The following is a 26469-nucleotide window of genomic DNA, read 5'->3' on the forward strand; positions in this document are numbered from 1 at the left end:
TCTTAGTCTTCCACAAACCTGTTTTTCACCAGAATTAAGTCAAGATTGTACAAACTTTTTAATTCAGAAACAGAGCTACAGACACTACCAACCTGCTAAACAGCATTGTTGTTGCAGTATTTATCCGAGTTGACAGAGAACACAATCAAATCTGCGCTCTGGTTTGATTCAGTTTGAAAGTCTCCCACTACATGAGTGGAACTAGGTATTCCAGCTCTGTTTTTGAGAGTCAGTTTGCAGCTGAAAAGCCTTTGCCTGATGCGTGACTCAAATTGGTATGTTTCGATGAAAGATTTTTCAGCAAGACAATATTTTCTGTCAGTGACCTATTTTACTCAGCCCTGAACAGAACCGTAACTGTTCCTTGTGCACATAAGCGTAGGTTAAGCCCTCAATTACTTACTGCATTTGTATGTATTCCACCTATGCAGAGGATCCCTCATTTAGTGCAAACAGGAGACCACACACAGCAAGAAAGAAGAAATACTTGCAAAATGGGGATTTTTAATTATGTATACTCTTAAAGAGTAAAAAAAAATTTACTTTCCCAGAATAGTTAAAGAATGTTAAGAATGTGCACCAAATACATTGCAATAGTTACATGGACTTTATCTTTCTTTGGAGAAGGCAACATCAGAGGCCAAATTAGGATTTTTTTTTTAACCCACACCTTCTTGGAGGCATTTCCTCCTCTCTAGTGTTGTAGCTACCATAACACTTCCCTCACCAGCATCACCTGCTGGGCGAGCCATGTTGATTCCAGTTAATCACCGGCACAAATGGCAACAGATTTCCCCATCAATTCTGCCTACCATCTGGTTCTTCTCTTTTTGTAGGCATTTCCTATGTGTCCCTAAACTCCTTGGGTTTTGCCTGAGTTATCATTTTCTTCACAGTAGCTCGTATGGGGCTGCATTTTGGATTTGTGCTGAAAACAGTGTTGATAATGCAGAGATGTTTTAGTTGTTGCTAAGCAGTGCTTACACCGGTCAAGGACTTTTTCAGCTCCCCGTGCTCTGCCACGGACACAGAAGCTGGGAGGGGACACAGCCGGGACAGCTGACCCCAACCGACCCAAGGGATATTCCATACCATATGACATCTTGCTCAGTATATAAAGCTGGAAGAAGGAAGTAGGGGACATTCAGAGCAATGGCGTTTGTCTTCCCAAGTAACCATTATGCATAATGAAGCCCTGCTTTCCTGGACATGGCTGAGCACCTGCCTGCCCATGGGAAGGAGTGAGTGAATTCCTTGTTTTGCTTTGCTTGTGTGCGTAGCTTTTGCTTTCCCTATTGAACTGTCTTTGTCTCAACCCATGAGTTTCCTCACTTTACCCTTCCAATTCTCTCCCCAGTCTCACCGGGGTGGGAGGGAAGCGAGTGAGCAGCTGCAGGATGCTTAGCTGCTGGCTGGGGTTAAACCACAATACAAACATAGAGTGAAATTGCAGGAAAGACCACCTCTCCTTTAAGTAGCAAGATTTTAGAGAATGTCTAAAGAATAAATTTATCTAATGCACCAGGCTTGTTCATAGGTTACTATTTTAAGCACTCTGTTTTGAGATAAAGCACCCCTGGGATAAGCTAACAATGCTGAAAGTATCAGGACTTCGAAAAATTTGTAGAGAATGCCACATTACCTGTAGGAACTGTTGGGGGTGCTGAGTCAGCTGCGGCTGAGCTGGTTGCTGAACTGTGGTGAGCTGCTGCTGATGGTCTTGCTGACTTTGCTGCTGCTGCTGTTGTTGCGTTATTGACAAAGTCTGTGGCTGCTGCTGTTGGGCAGCAAAAGTGGGATAAGCTGTCACCACCTGTCCCATAAACATAGTACTTGGTACCATTACCGCTCCACATGCTACTGGGGCCGTGACAAGTTTTGTTACAAGTTGCTGACCTTGAGAAAATCTGTTAATGGAAAAAGACAGTTGGAGTCCCTTTAAGGAAAAAAAAAAATAATCAAGCACCACATGCACTTGAGAGATGCAGATTTGTCAGACTCTTACTTTGCTGTAATAACATGGGTTTTGATAAGCCTGCGAACATGTTATTTTGGGCAAAGTTTAGTTTAACAGTTGTATCCATATATAGTTAAAATAATAAATCATGTATTTTTTAAATGCTAATTTAGTTCCTTGTGTATATGATGTAGCTATGTAAGCACATCATTATAGCAAGTCACCTGAATATTGAAGATTTACCTGATTTGTCTATCCTGTGTAAAAGTGGTTACTGCAGCAGCATTCTGGTTGTTGTTCTGTGGTAAGCTAGAAGGAACCTGGACCACATTCCCTGTTGTTGGCTGAGAAATCACCATAGTGTTATACAAAGGTGCTGAGACTGTGTTCTGTGACTGAGTGGCAAGAGAAGACTGTTGATTGTGTCCACTAAGCACATTTTGTTGATTATGCTGAAAAGAAAAAATATTTTATGAGACAGTTATTTGAAAACAGCCAGGTACTGCAGCTGTCCTCCTCACTGTCATTGCCCATGCTTTATAACTGTCAGTTTTTTTCTCTTACAAATTATTTCTGAATTTAAAATCCTCAGCTGGTAGAAACCTCTGTTGATTTGGAGGTGGGACTGACCCTCAGGCATCTGAAAACCTCTTCAGGTCATTTTTTCCTGAATTTTTCAGCTACTTGCATACTCTTTGTTCAGGATCCTATTTTCCACTCCTTTAGCATCTCTGTGCCAGACAGACTAAAACATGCACATCATGTCAATCAATTTCTTACTTGAAGTTTGGAACTAACTTACTGCTGAGATGATAACACTGTCCACCACTAGTCTGCCTCTTCACAAATCTCAAAAAGAAAGTATGGAATTTGGATAAAGGTACAGAGGAGGGTGACCACAGAGATCAGAGGTATGAAGAGCCTCCATACACAAAATGGTCAAGGCCATTGGAAGTGTTCAGCCTGAAGAACAGGCTTCTATGGAGATACATGTGACAGAGGACTTTGAAATCAAGTATGACTGAGAGGATGAAAAGTGAATAGCTGTTCAATGTGTTTCCCAGTATATGAGCTGGGTGGCAGGTTTAAAACACAAACAATCATATTTCCCTCAAAGTAAAGCTGTAGAACTCACTTTGAGATACTGTGGATTTCAAAAGTTTACATAGAATCAAGAGAAACTGGATAAACTCATAGAAGAAAGATCCATCAAAGGCTATTACATTGTAGATGTGATACACCTATAGCATCTGACTGGAACTGGTGAAGAGAAGTTAGCTGCAGAAGCACCAATATATGCTTGTCCTGCTCCTATGCTTTTCTAGGTATTTACTGCAGCCACTGTCCGGACACTGGGTTTCAAGCTCACCTAGTACAAATCCCCTGTTATGTGTTCTGTCAACAGACAATTCATAGCAAAAAACAGGCAAGCTAAAGGTTTGCTTGAGACTTGTCTTTCCAAAAAGCTACTTGTTATTAATTATTTACATGTCTAAGTCTTAAAATAAAAACAAGATCTGAACGTGCATTAGCAAGAACAGAAATGCATTTCAATTGTAGAACCTGGAACATGAAGAAATGAATATGATTCAAAGGGTATTGTTAAAAAAAATTTGGGAGAGGGATGTCAGGGAAGCTGGTGTTGTGTTTCAGCTATGGTTTTGAGTATGCATTATTCTATCCAGTACAATCGGTAAGGAAAATTTTACCTGTGTTGCAGTACTCTGCAAAGGCTGTTGCTGTATCATGTGTGGTGTACTTATATGACCTGTGTTCATCCCACTTTGAGCCTGATTAGTCTGAACAACTTGACCTTGCATGTTTATTGGTGTCAGCTGTTGAACATTTGAAGAATTTCCAGAAGCAAGCTGCACAGAACCGAAGTTGAGTCCAGAAGTTGATTGCTGCAAGAACATCTTAAAAAAAAAAGAAACCCACAAGTTAGCTTTTAAGAAAAATCTGTTAATTGCTCAAGATGTTTTCGAGAAACTAATTATTTTAAATCAATCTAAGATAAAGTTTCATCTTAGTTATTAGAGGTGTTGAAATAGCACTGCCACCACTAAGAGCAAGAAGCTCAACTCCCAGAGTCAGTATTCAAAGCCTCTACTGTAACTGGTAAGAATCAGAATCCTGATTTCTAAAGCCCTGAACATTGTTTCATGTTTGTTCTTAAAGTACTATTTGGAGACTAACTTGTAATGTAGTCTACAACTGTCCAAAGACAAAATGTGCTTGAGATCACATTTCTATTTGTAGGATCTAATTCAAATGAAGAAAACCTCAGAATCAATAGATCCAGGCACAGCACCAAGAACGTAATCTTCCTTGGCAATCGAGAAGTGATAATGATTATACTGAATTTTCCAACATCACTGTAATAAACTGAATTCGGCACAAAAATATTTGAGTAATTACAAAAAGTTAGGCCCAAGACTGCAACAAGTCCTGGTAATAAGGCGGAATGTGCAGCACTTGGATATTTTTCCCTAGTTTCCACAGTCCTGAGTAAGGTCACTCCACAGCGTATAGGAAGAGGGCTGTGAATCTCTCCTTTTGAGGCATCTGTAAGGCCATCTACTGCTGGCAGGCTTACACTAGACACAACAAAATACTGAAAATGGGACATGCCAGAAACTCCTACTCTTCAACAGACTTTAAGCAACATACTCAACACTTCCAGAAAGTAAATTTTTCTACTCTTTATTCACAGTTCACACTGAAAATATTTATATTGTTTCTTTAAGGTGTATTTTAGATTTTTTAGTTTGGGTTGCATGTTCTTTTTTTGTTGGTTGGTTGTAACTAGAAACAAACAATAGTATCATTTTTTTCTTCCAAAGATAGCTGCTGAAAGAGAATGACAAAACTGGAAAAAAAAATAGTGGTTACAATACAGAAATCGGGCAATAAGCTTCTAGACTGAGTAATGCATCCTCTAGACTTCTTGTCTTTCTGGCTTAGGAACTACTTCAGTACACCATGCAAAGCAGAACCACTTCACCAGGAGGGTGTGTAGGAGGACCAGAGCCTGATAGGACAGTCTAAGAAATAAAAGGTATGAATTTGACACTGTTAAGCTAAAAGAGGAAATATATGCTTATCTTGCACATTTTGGATTAATATTCTAACGACTGCAAAACTATGCAAAAAGTAACAATCACTGCAACCTTTTTACATTCAGGTTTAGGCGTAAGCTAAGTTTACGCTGCTCAACATTGAAAAGAGATGCTGGGGCACTTCCAGATACATTCAGAAGCAAAATGGCAGGTACCTCAGGAACAGTAGCTTCAGATGTTATGGATTTGGGGCACATTAGGTCCAGATGGCAGCTGACATGGAGGGTAGGGAGGATCACCGTGTGGAATTAAGTGCCCAAGTCGCATTTTAGATGCCTAAAGTCTCTACAGATCAAACCTGGAAGAATTACACCAACTCACCTGGAGTCCTTGACCGTGGACAATTTGAAGCTGCTCTTGAATCTTACGCAACTCTTCCTGCTGCCGATGAATATTTGCCTCTATCATGCGTGTTCTTTGCTCTAGCTGGTCCTTTAGATGTTGCATAGCTCCCAGTTGAGCTGAAAACTGAAACACAGGCTGTAGTCAAATGAATAAATTAAAAGCTGAGCAAAAATAATGACATTTTATTTACAAGCAGTAAATACACTCCTCCACAGTAGCATTTTAAACAGCTAATAACCATAATATGAGGACAAATTTATTAGTATGAAGATGTTGCAGAGCTCACATTTAATTGATGTCACATTTAATTGATGCATCAGAATTGGTGAACTAAAAATAAGTCCATAGCAAAAGAAATTGACTCATGTCCAAATCACCAAGACCCTATTAAAAGCCTTAGTAATTTACATGGTACTGCGGATGTTAAAGCTCTCTCAGGTTAAAAATTAGAATTGTACCAGTTTACCAAAAAAATTCACCCAGAGCGAAAACATATGCAGATAACTGGAGAATACCCTCAGTCACAAACATTTGAAGGCTGAGCCCACAGAGAAACTTGACAGCAAGTTGAATATGAGCCAACAGTGAGCCCTGGCAGCCAAGAGGGCCAACCGTGTCCTGGGGTGCATCAAGCCCTGCATTGCAGCTGGTCGAGGGAGGTGATTGTCCCGCTCTGCTCCGCGCTGGTGTGGCCTCACCTCGAGTGCTGCGTGCAGTTTTGGGCACCACAGTACTTTAAGGATGTAAAGCTACTAGAGTGTGTCCAGAGGAGGGCCACAAAGTTGGTGAAGGGTTTAGAGGAGAAACTCTACAAGGAACGGCTGAATTCCCTTGGTTTGTTCAGCCTGCAGAAGAGGAGACTGAGGGCAGACCTCATCATGGTCCACAGCTTCCTCACAAGGGGAGGTAGAGGGTCAAGTGCTGATCTCTCCTCTCTGGTGACCAATGACAGGACCCAAGGGAACGGCAGGAAAATGTGCCAGGGGAGGTTTAGGTTAGATATTAAGAAAAGGTTCTTCCCCCAGGGGGTGGTGGAGCACTGGAACAGGCTCCCCAGGGAGGCGGTCACAGCACGAAGCCTGACGCTATTCAAGAAGCACTTGGACAATGCCCTCAGACACATGGTATGAATTTTGGGGTTGTCCTGTGCAGGGACAGGAGTTGGACTTGATGATCCTTGAGGGTCCCTTCCAACTCAGGACATTCAATGATTCTGAAACCATGTTTGCCACTTCTTCCCTAGACATCTGCTATGGGCTGAGGTCAGCACAACCTTTCAATACTTATCTCTAGATACTTATCAATTGATATCCTATTCATAGGGCATAGATCTTCAGTTGGACCTGATACCACTGTTCTTATTTCACAAAACTGTTTCATAGACTAAGTTGCCTTGTGTTACAAGCATATGTGTAGAAAGTTAACAGCATAGTAGATGGATTTTTAAATTAATATCCTAAAATATTTTATCTTGTGTTATCTGTGTTTCTAATGGCCGTGGCCGAGGCTGAAAACTATATCCACGCAAATAATGGGAAGAAAAACATAAAGAAAAAGTGTCAAATTGGGAAATTTGCTCATTTCAAGAGAATAATGTTAAAGGTGACTTTGGCACCCATGGACTCATTTTCTGAAACAGAAATTAATCTTATATTCAGGACAGGACTGTTTAAAAAATAATAAACAATAGACCAACTTAATCCATACCTGGGACATGCCAGACTGGAGCGGTAAAGCTGCAGGCTGAGACATCGTTGGCTGTGCTACTGGTTGTCCAAGAGACTGGGAGCTTAAAGACTAGGATTTAAAAAATTGTTTCATAACTGGAAGAGAACGAACTTCATACTTAACATGAAATATTTCTTTACATGAAGTGTCAATTCCAACACAGCATCAATGAACATATGATAAAAACAAGTAAACATTTCCTGAAATATCTAACAAAGAGCAACTGATTATATATATAATATATATGCAACCCTTCCACTGCTAAAAATTTTAAAAAGCAGTAGGTATAAACCACGAAAAACAAAAATTACAATTACAACTGTTTTAAAAGTCTTATCCGTAGTAAGGGAAAAACTTTTTCAACAAGTTTGGAGGTTGACACCTTTGATTTACAACTCATCAGTTTAAGAATTAAAAAAATGCATATTTTAATAAGCATTCTGTTTCTGAAGTGAATGTGTTAGTTGAATGAGAACATGAGCACCAAGGACATGAAGCATGACATTTTCTCATGTTACCAAAATTTCAGAAACTGTATGAAAGTATTCACTAATATCCTTAGAGTCACAAATCAACATGAATTCTCTATAGGGATACACAGCATTACACTGGCCGTTTTATACATACATACACACACACATATATATATATAAAAAATTGCGTATATACATATATATATTAAAAATGCAGAATCATAGAAGATATATGAGTGAATGCAGAGATTCATGCACAATCTTGCAAACCCTAGTGCTGAAAAATACTTATATGCATAATTATTTTATTCCCTTAAAAAGTAGTGTACCCAGGTTGCATACTGATGATACAATTCTGATAGTCATGTATTCCAAGTGAAACTGTTACAGTTTAAATTATGTGTTTTCAGAATAAACAAAAGGTTATGTGGATTTAGTAATACCTTTAAAAGATGAATTACAATGATTAAGTACAAAATTTTTCTCTGAAGAGTTACCTGACTACTCAGAGATGATCTTCTTTGTGCAGCCTTTTCATGACCGGATAAGCTTTGCCTTGGAGGAGTGCTAGTGTCCACCGTCATTTTAGTTGGTGTTGCTGACAATGTACAGAGTTACAACAGAAAGAGACATGTTAATAGTAGCGTCAATTCTGCAATGCAATAATCAAATCACATGAAGCTTTTCATAAATAAAAAAAACCTTAAGGTTTGGAATCTTTTTCTACTCAGACTATCCAACAACCATGCAATCTGATAGACTGAAATAGGCTGCTATTGTACGTTTAGAAGCAGAAGTCACTATATAACCTCTGAAAACCCAAGCGGGTCAGCAGATCTCTGAACCATCGAAAAGGACATTTTCATTTTTACACTTTTCACAAAATGGTGATTAACTGCTAGTTATGCATTTAATTTAAGTAAAGTAGAAAATGCCTTCATGAGGGAGGCAATTCATTTTCAACAATTGGTGCTTACATGAATGATCTGATACTGCAGTATGCGAAGATTTTCTTGAACTCCTGGAGGAAGCAGAAGGTGTGGGGCTGGTATCAAACCTTTCCAGTGCTTCTTTGAGACTCACTGTGTTTATGTGATTGTCGGACCCAGAGTCCTGGCTCTGAAGGGACACACACAAACAACACTTATTTTACGTGATTCAGCATGCAACATACATTTCTGTTAGCAAACATTTAAGACCATACTGTGTATAATCAACCTCCTTATACACGTGACTGTACAGAAGTAGTGGCCTGGCTGACAGCTGTAAGCTCAGTTGCCATTTGAGGATTTTATCCTTGGAAAAGAAACCAATCCAAAGCCATATAAGCCTAGAAACCAAAATGCATGCAGACATAGGCCACAAGCTGACTGCTGAGTTGACCTTCCTTCTCTAGCAACTCAATTCACTCTGAACACCTGTGTAATGAGTGCACTGCACATTCTTTTGAGGAAGGATCAGTTAATTCCACTAGAAGGAGCACTGTCAAATGAAACTTGCTGAACTGCCAAGGGAAAACATTTCTGAACTGCCAGGGGAAAACACGACAAAGCATCTGCACAAGGTGGCTTACCTAAGACTCACTGAGCTTCCAAGGAGATTAATTCAAAATTAATTTTGCCTACTTCTAGGAAGTGGGACAGAGTCATACAATGAAACAGCTCCTGCTTTCCTCTTGGGAATTCCTTTAAGCCATCTTTGTGTGTTGACCTTGGTTTTTCAGATTATGGGTGCTTCCACTAAGGAAGAACATTTATTTATGAATCAAACTCTGCAGGAATCAGATCTGAATAAGGACTTATGGGTGTTGCCATGTCATAACTACATGCACATGAACTCCTGAAAAGAGGAGGGTTAAGTGTTCAGGCCAGAATACAGTTAAACAAACACCCTTCCTAGACTTCTTTGATAATTTTAAATAATCATATTATTTACAGATCAAAACAATTACTTTATCTGCAACAGGACAAAACACTTCTTGCTGTTGTGTATTTGTTTACATATTTTTAGTATAAAAGAAGAGGTAAAATAAAATTATAAAAGACACTCACTTTATCTGCTGTTATCTCTGGAAGAGACTCCTCAATACCGAGTTCTCGTCGTCTTTCTGCTCTAACTTCTGCATAACTAGAAGAACAAACCAAATATGACTACTATATTCTTGGATTATTTAAAAAACATACCTCAAAAAACAAACTCCTCAGATACCTTGTTTACAAAGCATCCCAGGAAGTTTTCCAATGATTCTTTAAACTGCTATGATTTTTCTACCTCCAGAAATACCAGCAATAGAGCAACCATGCCATTAGAATTTCTGTAATATAGATTTTTTACAAGATAACTTACCTTACAACAGTGTGCGTACAGACAATAAACTCTGGCCTGGAATTCCACTGGTGATACGTGATATAGTAATGTGTTTGCAGCCAAATCCATTGTTGTCCCTTTGTAAGGAATCTGTAGTAACATGACTTCCCTTTCCCATACTGCATTACTATAAAAGTGAAGAATAAAGTTTACTGTCTTTCCAGTCTGTAAATATTGCAATTACATAATAAAAATGATTTACTAGCTTCATATGGCCCAAAACCATGTCCAAATCCAGTATTATGATGATGACTAAGAACAGGTTTAAAACTGTAGCTTTCTTCCAAAAACAAACAAACAAAAAAACAATCTACGGTGCACTTTTCAGATAACCACAGATTTTTAACTTCCATGTTTCTTGTTTTTTTTTTTTTTTTTTACATAGTATGAAAAATTCATGTTTAAACAATTTAAATACAGATTTATAAAGAAAAACATAGCTAAACAGAAAGCTTATTCTATTACATGTTTAAACAATTTTTGCATTTATTAAACAGAGCCTATTAAATGCTATTGGAAGTGGAGAAGTATTAGTCATAGTGCTGTGCACGCCATTTTACCACAATGAAAACTCTAAATTGTAAGATAAAGTTCAATCTGTTTTGTAGCTCTGTATCAAAAGAAAAAAGAGGAAGATCAGCAGTGCAATAATGTCAAATGCATGGGAGTAAAGAAACTTCACTCAAATAAATCACAGAATTTCACTACAGCATTTGTACAATTTAACAAACTTTAAACCAACATCCATAAAACAATCCCGTTCTTTGTAGCAACTTAGTCATACTCACAATGCTCATGACATTTTGCCAGATTATCTAGATCATCCACATGATAATAATCATAGCCTGATGTTCCCAAAACTTCAAATGGAAGATAGCCTATTATCGGAGGTGCCCTAATTAATACAAAAATTAATGTCATTTTATTTTCACACAAAAACCCAACCAAAAATTATTTCATTATACAACTTTTCTTGTTTACAGTATGTGCTCTGAAAAAAATTAAAAATTAAACCCAACACAAGCTATGAGTAGTTAAGGCTGATCAGTGAACTCTAAATATTATAGCCACCACTGTGATTCAGCTACTATTGCTGCTATACATAGAAGGAATTGCACCTGTGATCCAAGAATAGGAACTTCCATTCTAAGCTATGTCTAGATGTGAACTCTTCATTGGGTTCTTCAACAGTGCACATTTCCTAAAAAGTAAAAGAATAAAAATCTCTCTCAAAACTGCTCTATTCTAATTCATAAGCTCTTTCGAAATTCAGACTTACCTAAAGTTAGTAGATAACTCCACAATGGTTATAATGTTATTTTTAGACAGCTTCATTAGCTTTGCTTGTTTAGATGCGTAGTACTGAGGTGGAATCTAATCTCAGCTGTGCCAGGCTGACACTCAGTTGATTTAAATGGAACAACCCCAGTGTGAGATTAAACTCAAGCTCAGTATCTACAAACAGTAGTACAAGCAGAAATCAATAGTTCCTGCGGTTATGCTTTTACCTTGTAACACGCAAAAGAAGAGATGAAACACTCCCACCAGACACCCTGATTTCAGTATATGCTCATAATGGGAAAAAACCAACATTAGCAAGATGGTCACATTATTTTGACTTTAGGAATAGGATTCTTTTAGTGAATACAGAGTATTCTAAATCAGTTTGCCTTGAGGGCACAGACATGTACTACAAATTACATACCATTCTTATGTTTAGAACTCACAAACAGTAAGAGAACGATTGTATTTCCACTACTACAACAAATTCTCAAGGTATTCTGTACATCGTTTTAAATTTATTCTGCTCAGATCTATGTGCAATCAGTGCATGTCAGTCAATTTCTGTTGTCCCCTTCCAGAGAGGTAAAGATGCCCCACCAAGTACTGTGCCTCATGCCAAGACACTAGCAGAGCTAAGTACCCCAACCCATTTCGTTCTTTTGCAAAATCCTCTAGTACTTCCTTAAGAGAAGAAATCTGGATGATGGAATACACTCATACATACAAATACACCCCTCAAAGAATTACAATAAAACTGGAAATCAGTAAATCTTTCCTTTTTGGACACCTGCACAAGTTTGTCACACTTATAGGAGCTTGCAATGGCATTCACATTGCCAGGAACACAGTAGAATCTACTGATGATCAGATACCGCAACAGTTTCCTGAAGACTACAATATAGAAGCTGCTGCTGCACTGACATAATAGTCACGACACATGTGGACAGACGAACACACTGCTGCTCTGCAAACATCTATAACTAAAATAGTCCTGTGGAAAAATACCGTAGAACTGTTGTTCCTAGAAAGGGACCACCTTCCTTTTCATCCTTTCAGGTTATAATACAAAGAGTTTAATTGGATATTTTGCAGTTCTTTAAATAGATACTTCTAAGTTTTCTTTTTATGAAAGAAATAAGTTAACATATCTAGGCAATGTTTCTTCCTCACTTAAATCGGTGTAAAATCTAAAGACAATGGCCAGAAAGTGAGTGTTATGATAGAGGTAATCAACAAAATCACTCTGGGCACAAGTTTGTGACTCTTGGTGTGACTTCCAGTTAGCAAGACTTAACCTTCAAAACTGAAACTACCCCTAAAACCCAAAGCCCATCTACTTTCCTAAGATTACAGCATTTAATAAAGCACCACTCATAGCAAAGTAAAAGAAATGACAGAGCAAGCGTATATCCCTCAGATATACTTTTGATTTGTTGTTTCTTTTAACCTAATTATTCTGGCACAAGTCAAAACAAAAGTAAAAATAACTGAAGTCCAGGCAGCAAAATCACAGTAAACACACCACTGTTAGAGAGGAGCTGGCAGCAGGTTAGTATCTGATTACTCAATGCATTTATATCAATGATTTACAGATATTCCACTGTAAAATACTCCTTGACAGAATCTTGTTCAACAAGGCATCTTGTTGAAGTTGTCAACAAGGCATCTAGAACAGAAAGGACTTTCATTTGTAACAAAAAGTATTTTGGTAGAATCCTTTGGCTGAATTAACCTTCCTTTTTGATAGGATTCAATCATCTACCAGCTAAAATGCAAGACAAATGTTTTAAATAATGTGTAGAGCCAAATCCCTTCACTGGGTAGCAAAATTTGTAGCACATTTTGTTACAATAGTGGTGGGGTCATATGCAGAAAATAAAAATGTGAACTTTCAGAGAATACTCTCATGAATACTATGGCTTTCTGCAAATGCACTCTGTCCTTGAGAAATTACATTCTAGGTTAAAAAAAACACACCCAGAACTGTATACCATCTGAAATAAAGAGAAAAAGTGGCAGATGAGCAGGCAGGTTCCACCTTAAACAAGGCAATCTAGTACTAAAATACACATCTCGTTACTGGCTGCATCGCACATCTGTTAGTCAACTTACTGGTATGGTAAAGTTCCTGACATAACACGTCTTTGCTAGAGTCTAGCCAATGCTAGCTTCAACAATAACAGAAGGTATTAGAAGAGTAAAAACAAGTATTGTCAGATTAATAGTCTTCACTCTAATGTTAGTCGTCTTCACAGGAATATTTCTTAAGATGACCAGCACCAGCTGAAACCCTTGAGAGGATCTTAAAACCTCTGTAACATGAAAGCTTCCTTAGGCACTAGGGGCTCAGAAGTTCAGGTAAAGAGGAATGAAAGTTTGGCCAGTGAACAATCTGTAAGGCTTTTGCCCTCAGAGACCTGAAAGATCATAAGCGGGTGTTCCCCAGCTTCCAAATGTCCCGTTCCAGAAGTAGGAAACACAGTTGTTTTACTATAGTACATTCTAAACTGTCAGACTTGAAAAGATAAAAATATTTGCAAATATCGCTGGGGTGTCTTTTTTTCCCAAGTATTTCATGAAGCAAAAATCACACATTTAACATCTCTATCAAGCATAGGCATAACAGGAAGGACATTATTTAGACCCGCATGGGAATAAAAGTGTCAGATGAAAGTTTTCCACAGCTTCAGGAAAAAATAAACAACAAACTCTCTGGTGTGCAGTCTGGAGAGATCCAATTCCTATTCAGCCTGACAGAAATGAAGTTTATACAACTTCTCCACAGGCTCCCTACTACACTTTCAAAGTGCAAAGTATGTAGACCACATCTTCAGAGGACACCACCAAAAATCTTCAGTTTCAGACACTAGTGCATTCAACTTATATGCAGAATATTTAAATGTTCAGAATTCTGCATGACAGACAGCAGCTTAAACAGGTGCCATATACATTTCATGGTATTTCCTTACAACTGGATTGTAAGAACAAATGTTTGATAGTAGACTATCCTGTACCTTGCTTAATATAGTTGTAGAAAACATATAATCTGAAGCACTATCAGACTACCCTATACTGTACCTGAGTACTTCTTTTGATTCACTTTTGTGAGGAACAGGCTTATACTTAGTCTATAAATTTCACACACATCCAATTCTAAACTTGTAAAGATGTCTTCACTGTGCATTAGCAGTTAAGCAAAACGTCCTCCTGAAACAACTGAGTTATTGAGTAACGAACAGTACTGAAACAAAATGAAATATCTTTATTACCTCAAACCTGACTCTCAGGTGCTGACAAATAATTCAAGGCTTCATTAAGCCCTGCAAGATTTGCTTCTGGGCCAAACTACAGCAAGATCATCAGCCGCATAAAATTTGTATTCATGTCAACTAAAATTATTCATTTATCCATTGAAAGTGGAATCTCAGTGTTATCTTTCATTGTGTTTAAGTTAAACTTGGTAAATTATATTTCTATGGACTTCTAAATTTATTTCTTGCATATTACTATTTTATATGACTATTTAGAAATTGCACACACCACAGCAACTTCATTTGATACTCTGCATAACATTTAACCCATTTGTATGCGAAGTAAGAAACACAGAGTCTTTCAGTTTGATAAATAAAATTCCTTATGGTTTTCATTAATAGTATTTGAAATGCTGTGTACATTCTCTCTGAAGTTTTCCTGTTCAGAGTACATTTAAAAATTATACAAAAGTGATTTCATTTGTACATACCTTGATAAACTGAGGTGTAGCTAATCTAACTGTGGCTACAAAGCAAATTTTGTCTTCATATGAAGGCCGGTGCGATCGCTGAATAGTTCCTTCAAAACCATTGTGCGCTGAGTTGGGAACTGAGGGAAGAGGGATGAGGTCAACACAGATTACAATATAAGCATGGATGAAAATGACAGTAATATCACAAGACAAACAGCCCAATATTTATTTAATGTGGTTTGCTTATAACTTAACAAGCATTAAGAAAAATGCTACATATAATATATGCATATATGTATGCACAGGAATAGTAATTGTACAGTAGTAATGGGAACACAACCATCAAGTAACTTTCTCAAAGAACTAAAATTACAGTTAACATGGTATTGTCTCTGACAGAGCAGTTTTAAGAAACTAATAACAATTCTAATCCTTCTTGGTAACACCCAAAAACAACTGGAATTCATCTTTTTCAAAAATATCCCTAAATATTCTCTTTTGTATCAGCTTTTGCTAATTTTTTCTTTTGAACTCTGAGGTAAGTATTTCTTTTCTAAGCTTCCATCACATTCAGACGACACAAGCTGAAGACAAAACTGAGTAACAAAACAGTCAAAGGCACAAGAATTATATACGTGGAGGTTTCAGGACACCAAGCTGAGAACAAAGAAATTCCACTGAATCACAGAGATGTATGCAATTATAAGGGGGCAAAGGATGGACTAGACCTCAAAACAGATTAACCTTATCTTTCATTTCCAGCAGATATCAATTTAGTTTATCTTTACTAAGCTTCAAAACACTGTCAGGCTCTTCCAAGACTAACTGGTTTTAGTTCAACTCTAGATTAGAACTGCCACTAAATTTTCTTCATGCAATTTAAGCTTACAGCTTCTTGCTCTTTCCATTGGAAAGAAAACAGGTAATTTCTTTCCTCTTTATTTTATCCCTCTCCTTTGTTCTTCAAAGGTTATCCTGCCTTGTAAGTTAGATTTTTAAATTTCTGATTGCTTTCATTGCTCTACTCTGAACTCTCTCCAACTGCTTTACTTACTCCCAACAAATAGTATCAAAAACTGGATGACAACATACTGTTGCTAAGTAGTACTACAGTGGGATTATTTCATGTGGTTTAGGCTATATTTTAGAGAGGCTTGTGCATTTTCACAGTTTGGTGACTGGTCATGGTGATTTGGTCAGGTTCAGTTTACATTCCACAGTAACTCCTTTTTCTCTAGGACTGCTATCTAGCTGAGTGTAACCTTTTCCCCTGTTCATATTGTTTGTTATTCCTAAATGTAGTAAGTTGTATTTGTTTGTAGTCAATTTCCTTCCCTTACATGTTTATGAGAACAGAATATGATAACTGTCAAAAGCATATTTAAAAAGTCTTTCATTTATTTGCACTTTGACCTCTTACCCACACAGTGTATTGCTCTTTGGTAGAGGAAACTGAATTGACTTGATGCTATTTCTACCTGAAGAATCCACAATAGTTGCTATTCAATTCCTTGCCAGCTTCCTGAAGCTCGCATATAGTTTAATTATTTGTTCAGGAATATTTCCCAATACTGAATTGCAACTGATAGGTCTGCAGTTTCCAAACTCCTCCTCTTTCCAAGACTAGCACCATATTTGGCCCTTTCAGGCCTGTTTCTTTCCTATAATATTACATACCTGCATTTGGTACTAAGAATCAACCTTCCCCATTTTGTGAGAAAAATACTGGTATCACATAAAAAAACCATAGGCTTACTTATAAGATACAGTTTCTTAAAATATTTTTTGGGGCAATCTTTATGAAGATCACTACTGACCACACTGCACAACCCATTTGGCTGGCTGGCCAAAAACCATGCCTCTCAAGTAAACAGTCAGCACAGGTTGGCCAAACAGATTAGAGATGTAGGACAGAGGAATAATATTAGTACATAACTATTAAAACAAATAAAACTAACTTCAGTGGAAGGGAGAAGGAACTCAGCGCAGACAACTGTACTAGCTCATCCACTCACCTGAGGCGATGACTCCTGTCGGTGAAAGGACAGAACTGAAAGAGGGGAAACCTACACTTTATATCCCAGTTCACTGCATTATGAGAACTGCAGGTACTCAGTACCACTGATCCGATCTTCAAATTACTTAGTCACCTGCTTAAGAATGGATTACGCTTAACTAAATTCAGGCCCTTTATTTTGAAGTGTTTGCTTAAATATCTCTTACATTCTTTTAAAAATCTTTTACATCATACTAGTTTGCTTTAATTGAAAGCATTAAGCATAATTACTACATTTTGCATTCACACACACAGATCTGTAATACCTGATAGGCAGTTTTAATTCTTTTTCATTAAAACAATATAGAAGTGATGTAACTCTGCTTCAAGCTCTTCCTTTGGAAGACTTATTTTAGTTCATCATTAGGTTTTGCACAATCGTCCCAAACCTGTTCATCTGTGAAGCTGCCAAAGTATTCCACTCTAACATCACTGAAATTACTTACCGTTATTCAAACACTTGAAATTTCCTATGAATTTTACATATTCGTATGTAGGTTGCTCTTTTGGATCTATTGTTCCTCGCAGCATATGGCAACAGAATTCTAGCTGATTTTTTGCTGAGAAAAGAATAAACAAATTAATAGGCTACATGCTTGATGAAGCGCATAGGCAACATGAAATGGAAAGCAGGAATAATTAAGCTGCATACTTATTGAGATACTGTAAGTGTTGTGATTACAAATGGCTACACACTCTGCTTTTAAGTAGGGTGATATTAACTAACCTAAAGAAAAGGAGAACTCCTTTAGAATTTGTGCATGAAGGGCCTGAATGCTAATGACATAGAAACCCACTGAAAACTAGAGCTATTTTAAAGAAGTAGCTGCCCTAAACTTAAGTTTACTAAAGCGTGCACTTCCAAACCCCATTAGGCTACTATGTTTTTATTCTTGCCAACTGCTACAACTGTCTAAATAGGAGCTATATAATCAAGATGAACATTTCTAATACATGGGAAAGTCAGAGTGAAATGCAATGCAATGCTGAAAATTTTACTCTTGGCGGGGGGCACAACCCATTAAAAAGTGCTTCTGTTCTTCAGGGCTCACCCATATGTTTCTGCTGAAATAACATCAGAAGAAAAGAACTGATCACATGTGATATAAAATAGATTATTTTTAACACAACTACTGTACTGGTTTCATCTGGGGTAGAGATAATTTTCTTCAAAGCAGCTGACGTGGTGCTGTGTTTTGGATTTGTGACTAAAACAGCATTGATGACACAGGGATGTTTTCGTTACTGCTGAGCAGGGCTTACACAGAGCCAAGGGCTTTTCTGTTTCTCACGCCACCCCACCAGCGAGTGGGCTGGGGTGCACAAGAAGCTGGGAGGGGACACAGCTGGGACAGCTGACCTAAGGAATATCCCACACCATATGACGTCATGCTCAGTATATAAAGCTGGGGGAAGAAGAGGGAAGAGGGGGATGTTTGTCTTCCCAAGTAACCGTTATGCATGATGGAGCCCTGCTTTCCTGGAAATGGCTGAACACCTGCGATGGCAAACAGTGAACAAATTCCTCATTTTGCTTTGCTTTTGTGTGCAGTTTTTGCTTTACCTTTTAAACTCTATCTCAGCCCACAAGTTTTCTCACTTTACCCTTCTGATTCTTTCCCCATCCCACTGGGGAGTAAGCGAGCGGATGTGTGGGGCTGAGCTGCCTACCAGGGTTAATCTGCAATAACTACTTACATTTTAAGTATTCTGGTGTCAATGAATCACTTTCCAGCAGATGAGAAGACAATATTTTATAAATTTCTGAATGCTCCCCCTCTGGGATAAAATTAAATACACTCTGATCCACAAGATCAGACTGAAAGGAAAAGATTTAATAAGCATTAAACTAACGCAAGACGTACAATGTCACAAAACCTACTATTTTAATGCAAAACAATTCCACAGTTCAGAAGAACATTACTGACTCAACAAAGCCACCTGCTGGAATACACATGAATATTCTGCAGGAAAAAAATCTCACTTTGATCTGTCTTAATTTTGATATTGCGAACCATTTAATGAAAAACACTATGAACAGAGCAGATACACATACATGTTAAAGTACAAAGGAGCTTGTATTAACCTCCCTGGGATGCAACAATTCCAAGTAAAGGAGTATTTTAATTAGAAATTATCAGATGTTGTTCTAGGGCACTGTAACCTGTTGGTGGCATCCAATACTTGGAAATGGTATCTTGGACAAAAGCCAGCCCCTCCCTACTTCGTATCAGTTATTATGTTACCAGTAATTATACCAATTGCAACTGATTTTATGAATACTTTTTATAATCAGTTCTGCAACTACGTACACAAAAACGGGAACAACAGAGATGAATGCAATAAAATTGAATAAATGAACAACTGATTATATGCATAAAAGCATTTGATTAAGTATTCAGAAAAGGGGGATCACAGAATGTTTGTTTAGAATATATAAATCACACCTAAAAGAAAAGAACAAATGTGCCTCTGAGAACTTGGTAAATTCTACTAAAAAAAAAAAACAAACAACCAAAAAATCACTATTACCTGCCCATTTTAAAATTCTCAGGCTGCTATCATGCATACCTTAGGGGAATTTGTGTTTTGCAGAATCATTTCTTAAATATACCACTCCAAGTTTTACAAATTACTCTTATCACAGTAAAACAACTAGTCTTTAACAATAACTTGTCCTTCTCTTCTAGAAAAGAACTCACTGTTTCACTCAACAATTGTTTGCATTTTTGAGTACTAATCTGCCTCATTTAGAATAACATTATTCAAAGGTAACTTTAAAAACCAGAATGTTAAATTTACCAGTGAGCAACACCACCGACATTAAAGATGAGTGAATGTCATAAAACCCAAAGTATATACCTAGCTTAAAAAGCAGAACCAGTAGCAATGTATTTCTTATAGGAATTCTTTGGCAACAAAGGAGTAAAATTTTTTTTTAAGGTTTAAAAAATTTTTAAGGATATAGCTCTTTAGAATACTCTTCTGACTCATGTGGAGGCTGTGACAGATGTGAACTCTAAAGGGTCTCCTGCAGTCAACTGTGTTATTTCAGTTATGTTGAAGAGAAACTGAGACTAGCCTGGGTCTTCATAATCCTGCCTAACAGAGTGCCAATTGCATTCTGTACTTCCAAAGGAAATGTTTAATATAGGAGGCAGACCAGTAGGAAGGAGTTGTGATGAAGAAAAAGAAGAAGCATTAGAACAAAGCATATACCTGTTCTAGAATACCAAAAAGGCTAACAATTAATTAGTACTCATAGCTGAACACCATCCATAGACAAACTGATAAGTTACTGAAAGCAATTTGTACTTACTGGCAAATGTTCAAGTAAGGGAGTTATACTTTCAGACACATATATTATATTTCCATCTGTCATAATTGCTAAAAAAAAACCATCAAGAGCCTGAAATTAAACATAATGGGCAGTTAAATAAAAAGAATCAGAGGATATTAAAAATGTTAAGCTACATTCAACATGGAAAATAATTTAGACCAATTTTAGTTTAGTTTATTATAGAAAGGGAATGCCTTTCACTGCTAGAACTTCTTAGCCTTGCTTTTACACTATGAGCATTACAATTCCCACACTGTTCTGTTCTTAAATAATCTGTGGTTTCAGAAGTAAGTCCATATAAAGTTGGCTACTCTTTCCCCCACCTCCCACTCTGCCTGCCTTTAATTTTTAATCCCATCATCATTTTAAACAACAGAAAACTCAGAAAAATAAGCTAGAGACAAAAGTAAGAAGAGGTGGAAAAATTAAGAGAAGAACAACTAAAAGAGGAGGTGAAATCAATGAATTCAGGTAAATCTCAATATTCCCAATCTCAGTAAAAGAAACTTGTAGCAAGATTTTATTGAGACTTGAAAACTGAGATACAATTCTGACTGCTTTACCTTCTGCTTAACTCTAACTTATTTCTAATTAACATAACAACTATCTTTTATTTGAATGCTACCAAACATAAAAGCATGACAGAACTGTATTTCTAAATAGGCAATTTTAAAGCTCACATCTTTGAAAATATTTCTTATATTGTATTGTTCTAGCTTTACAGTCACCAGTTGCGGACACATATTTTGTAAGAGGGCTAGAGAAACACCAAAACCAGCTACAAAAAACCTTGAAAACCAGAAGCAACTACTTCACTAACTTGTTGGAAAAAATATGCAAATTTACCACAGAGGATTTTTCAAAACTTTAAGTACAGAAAATCAGAGCTTTTTACTTTTTAAATCTGTCTCTCAAAGAAAAGGTTTAACTATGGAATGAAAATAGAAAGTGCTTGTTCATTTACGTTAATAACTTTCATTTACCTATTATTAGAAATTGTTTCACTAATAAGACACAGGTGACTCATCCTCATTTCGAAGGAAATGATAGCTTATACTCAAAGTTTAGTTCTAGTTGTAATCCAACTATTCGTGTAAACTTCTTTAGCAGAGTAATGCTCACACAATTTTTGGAAAGCATAACAAGCAAAGAAATAAAACACTTTATTGCTCACAAGTCACGTCGATGTGTTGAGCCTTTTTTATAATTAAGATTTTAATTTATGCATAACAACTCTTTATTTAACTAGTACCTTCCCTATGTTGATAATTTAAAACATCCACTTTACTTTGACAGTAAATATGTTCACTTGTGGACTTGCTCGGTTGTAACGTTTTATGTAATTGAAAATGCAGTTAAACTGCTTTGCATTACACTGCATACACAGGAATTGTGACTGTTCATCTTCATGAAAATGTATAGTTACAATCAAAATTAGAAAAAAAAGTTATGTCATCAAACTGAAAAATTTCATAATGGAATGACTCCCTGTGAAGAAATATTCGACTCCCAGAAAACCAGAAATAATATACCTCTAACATTAACTGTGTGAACTCTTCATTACTAAGGAATGTCGGTTTCCAGTCCTGTCGAATCTCACTGGCATCCGATTGTGCAGTAATTTCTACAATCAAACATATATAGAATATAAGGATTCACACTTCCAAACGCTGTTATTTTCCCACTAAGCAACATATACACAGTAGGAAATAGCAGAAGGTTCTCCAGTCTCCTCTGTTGTTCATTCATTATACATAGATGTTGTTCCTTAAAAACAAAACATAAATGTCTTCCCCCCAAGTCATAATTAGATTTGTCCTCTCTTTCCTTCTATCCGTTCGTGCTACAGTCCTGCCAGACTTTAAGGTAATGCTGAAGTTAATGACAGCAAGTAATGGTTTTTAACAATGGAAAAAGTACTCTTTCCTCCGAGACTATAATAAAATGTTTTATTAGGAGTGTTGTTTTCAAAGATTTAGAAAGCCAAAATTCCTGATCAGTTTAGGTCATGAAAATGGCTAATCCTCAGATATCTTGGCCAATCCTGGTCATTCTAACCTTTGCACTAAAAATTGTCACTGTTCTCCTCTTCCCACTCTTTTCTGTAAAGAAATAGGTTACATTAAAAAAGGAGTATGTTTTCAACAAAGACTATTAAGAGCTGTATGACAGACTCCACTGCAGAATTACTCTGAGTCATATGCAGAGATGAATTTTGAATAGAGATCTCTGTAGGGTTTAAAATAAATATATAGATTAAATACCCATACATAGGTGAGAGAAAAAACAGCTGCTACGCAAAACCAGACACCAGGTTCTGAAAGCTGATGCTTCCTTATCAACTGATAACCGAAACAACAAGAAGTGAGACTGCACAGTACTTCAGTTTTGATGAGTAACAAGGGCATCACAGAAGTACTGGTTGTAATAACAACTTTGAACAAGTAGTCATGATGCAAGTATTTAGATGAATTGAAAGAACCAAACCATGTCTTTAAGGCTTTTGATTTCTAAAGGACAAGTCCGTACAAAGGCCGTAAGCTAGTTTGTTAGTTCAGATGGCTCAGAAAGCACAGAAAACCTGAAACTGAGTTAAATATGCAAAGGGCTGGAACAGTTCAGAATTTTGGTTCCCAGACTGAAGGGGTAAACCTTTACGACGGAGCTTTAGACTTAACTAAAAGAACTGTAAACAACACCAATGTCATGCAAAAAACTGGCAAGAAGCAAAGAGCTGCAAGGAGGGGGAAAAATATCAACAGATACGCCGGACCAGAATTTCCAATGATCAGATCTCAAAAAAGGCATAAATTAATCAGGCTTCTGCTATCTGTTTTGAAATGGTATCACAAAGCAGTAATAGTGGACTGGAAAAAAAAGAGTAACCGAAGTATAACCCCAAATCTAACTTTTCAGTCAGAACAAATATATTGAACACTTCAGGGCAAGTCAAAGGACATGGAAATGAAAAGCTCTGCCATCAAAGCAGAAGCAAAATTCAAGGAACTCAATGTATTCAGTCCACAGGATGCAGATAATCTCCACTTTAGAACTGGAAAAGTCTGATTCATTGGCTCATTCGGGTTCATATAAACATCTTACTTCAGAGTTAAAAAAAAAAGTCAGTCTGGCTACTGCAATAGAAAGGATTTATACTAAATAACAGCTGAAGTTCAGGCCTTTAACAAACCACTCTGAATTATCTTGCCCCAAGTACAGGTGTTCTTTTACACTTCCTGTAATTAGAACAAGTATGATATTGGAAAACAGAGCCAAAGTAACATGGAAAGAACTTGTTTCATCTGGTAACTTCAGAGAAATGCCTGAAAATTCTGGCAAAAAGTCGCATTCAAAGATAAATGGCACTGAGGTCACGTTCCTGAGCTCAATAGCAGACAGAGGAGCATAACCAAACTTGCACATTAAACTCCAGTCTTCAAAACCTGAATCTGAAGCAACTCTGCATCAGCACTGAACATCCTCAAAAGAAACTGCCAGCTGGGCCAAGATCTGTAGCATTTATCTGTGGGATGTATGAATATCAGTCTACTAGTTGCAATCATAAGCAACGAAATTCTTCAGTATTTAATAATTTTCACAAATTTCTTGTTTACAAATTCAAAGGAAGATGATAGGCAGCATTAGCCAAGAAGCAGCTCTCAGTAATATAATTTCAGTGTGTTTAGCCTGCTGGTTTTTCCCAATGAGAAACAGAATCCACGCTGGCCAATAACTAGCTGAGATAGTTCATCTGGAGCTGCCGCCAGAGTACCAAGCCTGGCCAATGTGGAAATGGTCCAGAAAGAACCAGAAGCTACGCAGTTAATCAAAACCTGGTGGCTGAACACAGTAGGATTTTCAACAATAAAGCAGCTAATCAGTGCTGAACAATTCATTTATTGCTAGGGTCACTCTGTTTTATTATAATAGATCCAAGCACCTCAGGAGGCAAAATATGCTTCTGACCTTTGCCAACATTTTGTCCAAAACATTTTAATGTAAACCAGTGCAGAGCAATGCTACCAAGTGCTGGCAGCCAGAGCATTAGAGACCTTAGTATGATATGTGCAGTCACACAAAGCTGCACCCTGTCTCACCAGGTGAAGGTCAGAAGTGCCATGCCCTAAAAGGCACCCATCTCCAGAGCTGCTTTTTCCCCCTTAATAATTATTATTTTAAAAAATAATCTCAGAAAGCACTTTGAAGAAAAAAGTATGACTGGTTGTTGGCTGGCTGACACACATGTCCATTCTACACTCTGTATTTTATGATAGGAATCATCAGTACAAGATAAAGTGATTTTGGAACAGAAACGTTTTCACAAAGGCCTTAGAACCTACAGAACTGTTTTTTACAGAAAAGGAGCCTTCATCCTGCTTTTCTTTTTGTTATGAGACAAATGTATCCCAGAGAATTAAAACAGCATAATCAATATTTAGTCGGCAAAAACCTGCAAACTTATGAATTTGCACACAAATTATTCCCCTCTCCCTTTCGATTTTAATTGTTATGTTTACCCTTTTAATGGCACATTCAGTACATGTCTGCTGCTACTTGAAATGTAATACTAATGGAAGACGCATGCTAGAGCATGGAAAAAATATTTATCATACCTTAACATACCTTAAACTGACACACATATTGTTGATCAATACACACCTAGGCATCCACATTGTACATAGTTTATTTTATAACCTTATAGCTGATTCTTTTGTCCCTACTGCCTTCTAGTTAGTATGCATGCTCAGAAATTACTCATGGAAACGGGTTAACTGTGAGAGAGTTCCTTTTCTTGAATTGTTAATCTTGTTTTTGGCAGTATGAACCACAAGGTGCCATATTAAGAACAAGTGTAGGAGCAAGAACAGGGATTTTTTATATACATAAATATCAAACAGCCATAAATAAGTATATGCTAGGTGGAAGAAATTTTTCATAACAGAAATAAAAATCTGTAATGAACTTCAGTACAACTTATCTGGGTATATCCCACCATCAGCTGATGCAAACAACCAGAGAAACAAAACACAGCAAGGATGTTCAAAGACATTCACTGTTTTGACATTTCATATGACAGTTTACAAAACAACAAACACATGATCAGGGGACTGAAGCATCTCCCTTATGAGGAAAGGCTGAGAGACTTGGCTTTGTTTAGCCTGGAAAAGAGAAGACTGAGGGGGGGATCTCATCAATACCTATAAATATCTAAAGGGTGGGTGCCAGGATTATGGGACTAGGCTCTTTTCATTAGTGCCCAATGACAGGAGATGGGGCAATGGGCACAAGTTGGAACACAGGAAGTTCCACCTCAATATGAGAAAAAACTACTTTCCTGTGAGCGTGACCGAGCAGTGGCACAGGCTGCCCAGGGAGGGTGTGGAGTCTCCTTCCCTGGAGACATTCAGAACCCACCTGGACGTATCCCTGCTCAAGCAGGGGGGTTGGACAAGATGATCTCCAGAGGTGCCTTCCAACCCCTACCATTCTGTGATATTCATTGGTTTATATATCAGTGGATGTGTCTTGAAAATGGGAAAGTTCGGCTAAAAGTATTTATATTTTCTGGGGTTTTTTTCCAGCTAGAAGGAAAAAAGAAAAAGCCCATGCTCCTGGCCTGTATGCCCACTGCATGCCACCCTCTCTCATCAAACAACCTACTCAATAACACTTGCTGGAGACCACAATGCCCTATCACCTTATCATCTTTGTTAAAGCGGCCAGTCCTGTAGATACCTGACATGAAGAGAGGGAGCAGTAAGTTCCCTTGGACTAGCTTTTTCAGTGATTTATCTTGCTTTATGTGGAACTTCAAGAAAAAACCCAAATGTTCAAAACAGTCTTACCTAAATATCAAAATAAGTACTTCCAGAAAGTACTTCCACTGAAATGGATCAGCAGTTTTCCTGTGAAGCAAAACTTTGACAACCTGCACCTGATGAAGCAACTATATTCTAAAGGACTCCATCTACCCAATCAAAAAAATGTCAAGGTTTTTTCAAATATAAATGCTTTTCTTTATGAAACAGACTTCTTTGACAACCATGGGACAAAAAGATATTAGTACTGGCTTTTG

The 26469-nt window shown here is 37.4% G+C and overlaps 1 protein-coding gene across 7 annotated transcripts in view; it reads right to left on the reverse strand.

Annotated features, from left to right (window-relative positions):
* The window catches only part of CLOCK (clock circadian regulator), a 68115-nt gene that overhangs the window by 6317 nt on the left and 35329 nt on the right, over positions 1 to 26469 (reverse strand). For 6 of the 7 annotated variants that reach the window (XM_064449460.1, XM_064449461.1, XM_064449462.1 and 3 more), the window contains 16 exons: positions 21926 to 22017; positions 20373 to 20462; positions 18752 to 18872; positions 17500 to 17613; positions 15016 to 15134; positions 11108 to 11190; positions 10778 to 10884; positions 9969 to 10116; positions 9674 to 9749; positions 8600 to 8741; positions 8120 to 8220; positions 7129 to 7218; positions 5398 to 5556; positions 3667 to 3873; positions 2201 to 2409; positions 1643 to 1907 (listed from right to left, as the gene is read on the reverse strand). In XM_064449460.1, coding sequence (XP_064305530.1) covers positions 1643 to 1907; positions 2201 to 2409; positions 3667 to 3873; positions 5398 to 5556; positions 7129 to 7218; positions 8120 to 8220; positions 8600 to 8741; positions 9674 to 9749; positions 9969 to 10116; positions 10778 to 10884; positions 11108 to 11190; positions 15016 to 15134; positions 17500 to 17613; positions 18752 to 18872; positions 20373 to 20462; positions 21926 to 22017 — 2123 coding nt within the window. The remainder of the gene's footprint in view (positions 1 to 1642; positions 1908 to 2200; positions 2410 to 3666; positions 3874 to 5397; positions 5557 to 7128; positions 7219 to 8119; positions 8221 to 8599; positions 8742 to 9673; positions 9750 to 9968; positions 10117 to 10777; positions 10885 to 11107; positions 11191 to 15015; positions 15135 to 17499; positions 17614 to 18751; positions 18873 to 20372; positions 20463 to 21925; positions 22018 to 26469) is intronic. The other variant, XM_064449464.1, reaches the window with a different exon arrangement.

Source organism: Phalacrocorax carbo, chromosome 4 (genome assembly GCF_963921805.1).
Source record: "Phalacrocorax carbo chromosome 4, bPhaCar2.1, whole genome shotgun sequence".
Classification (NCBI taxonomy): Eukaryota; Metazoa; Chordata; class Aves; order Suliformes; family Phalacrocoracidae; genus Phalacrocorax; species Phalacrocorax carbo.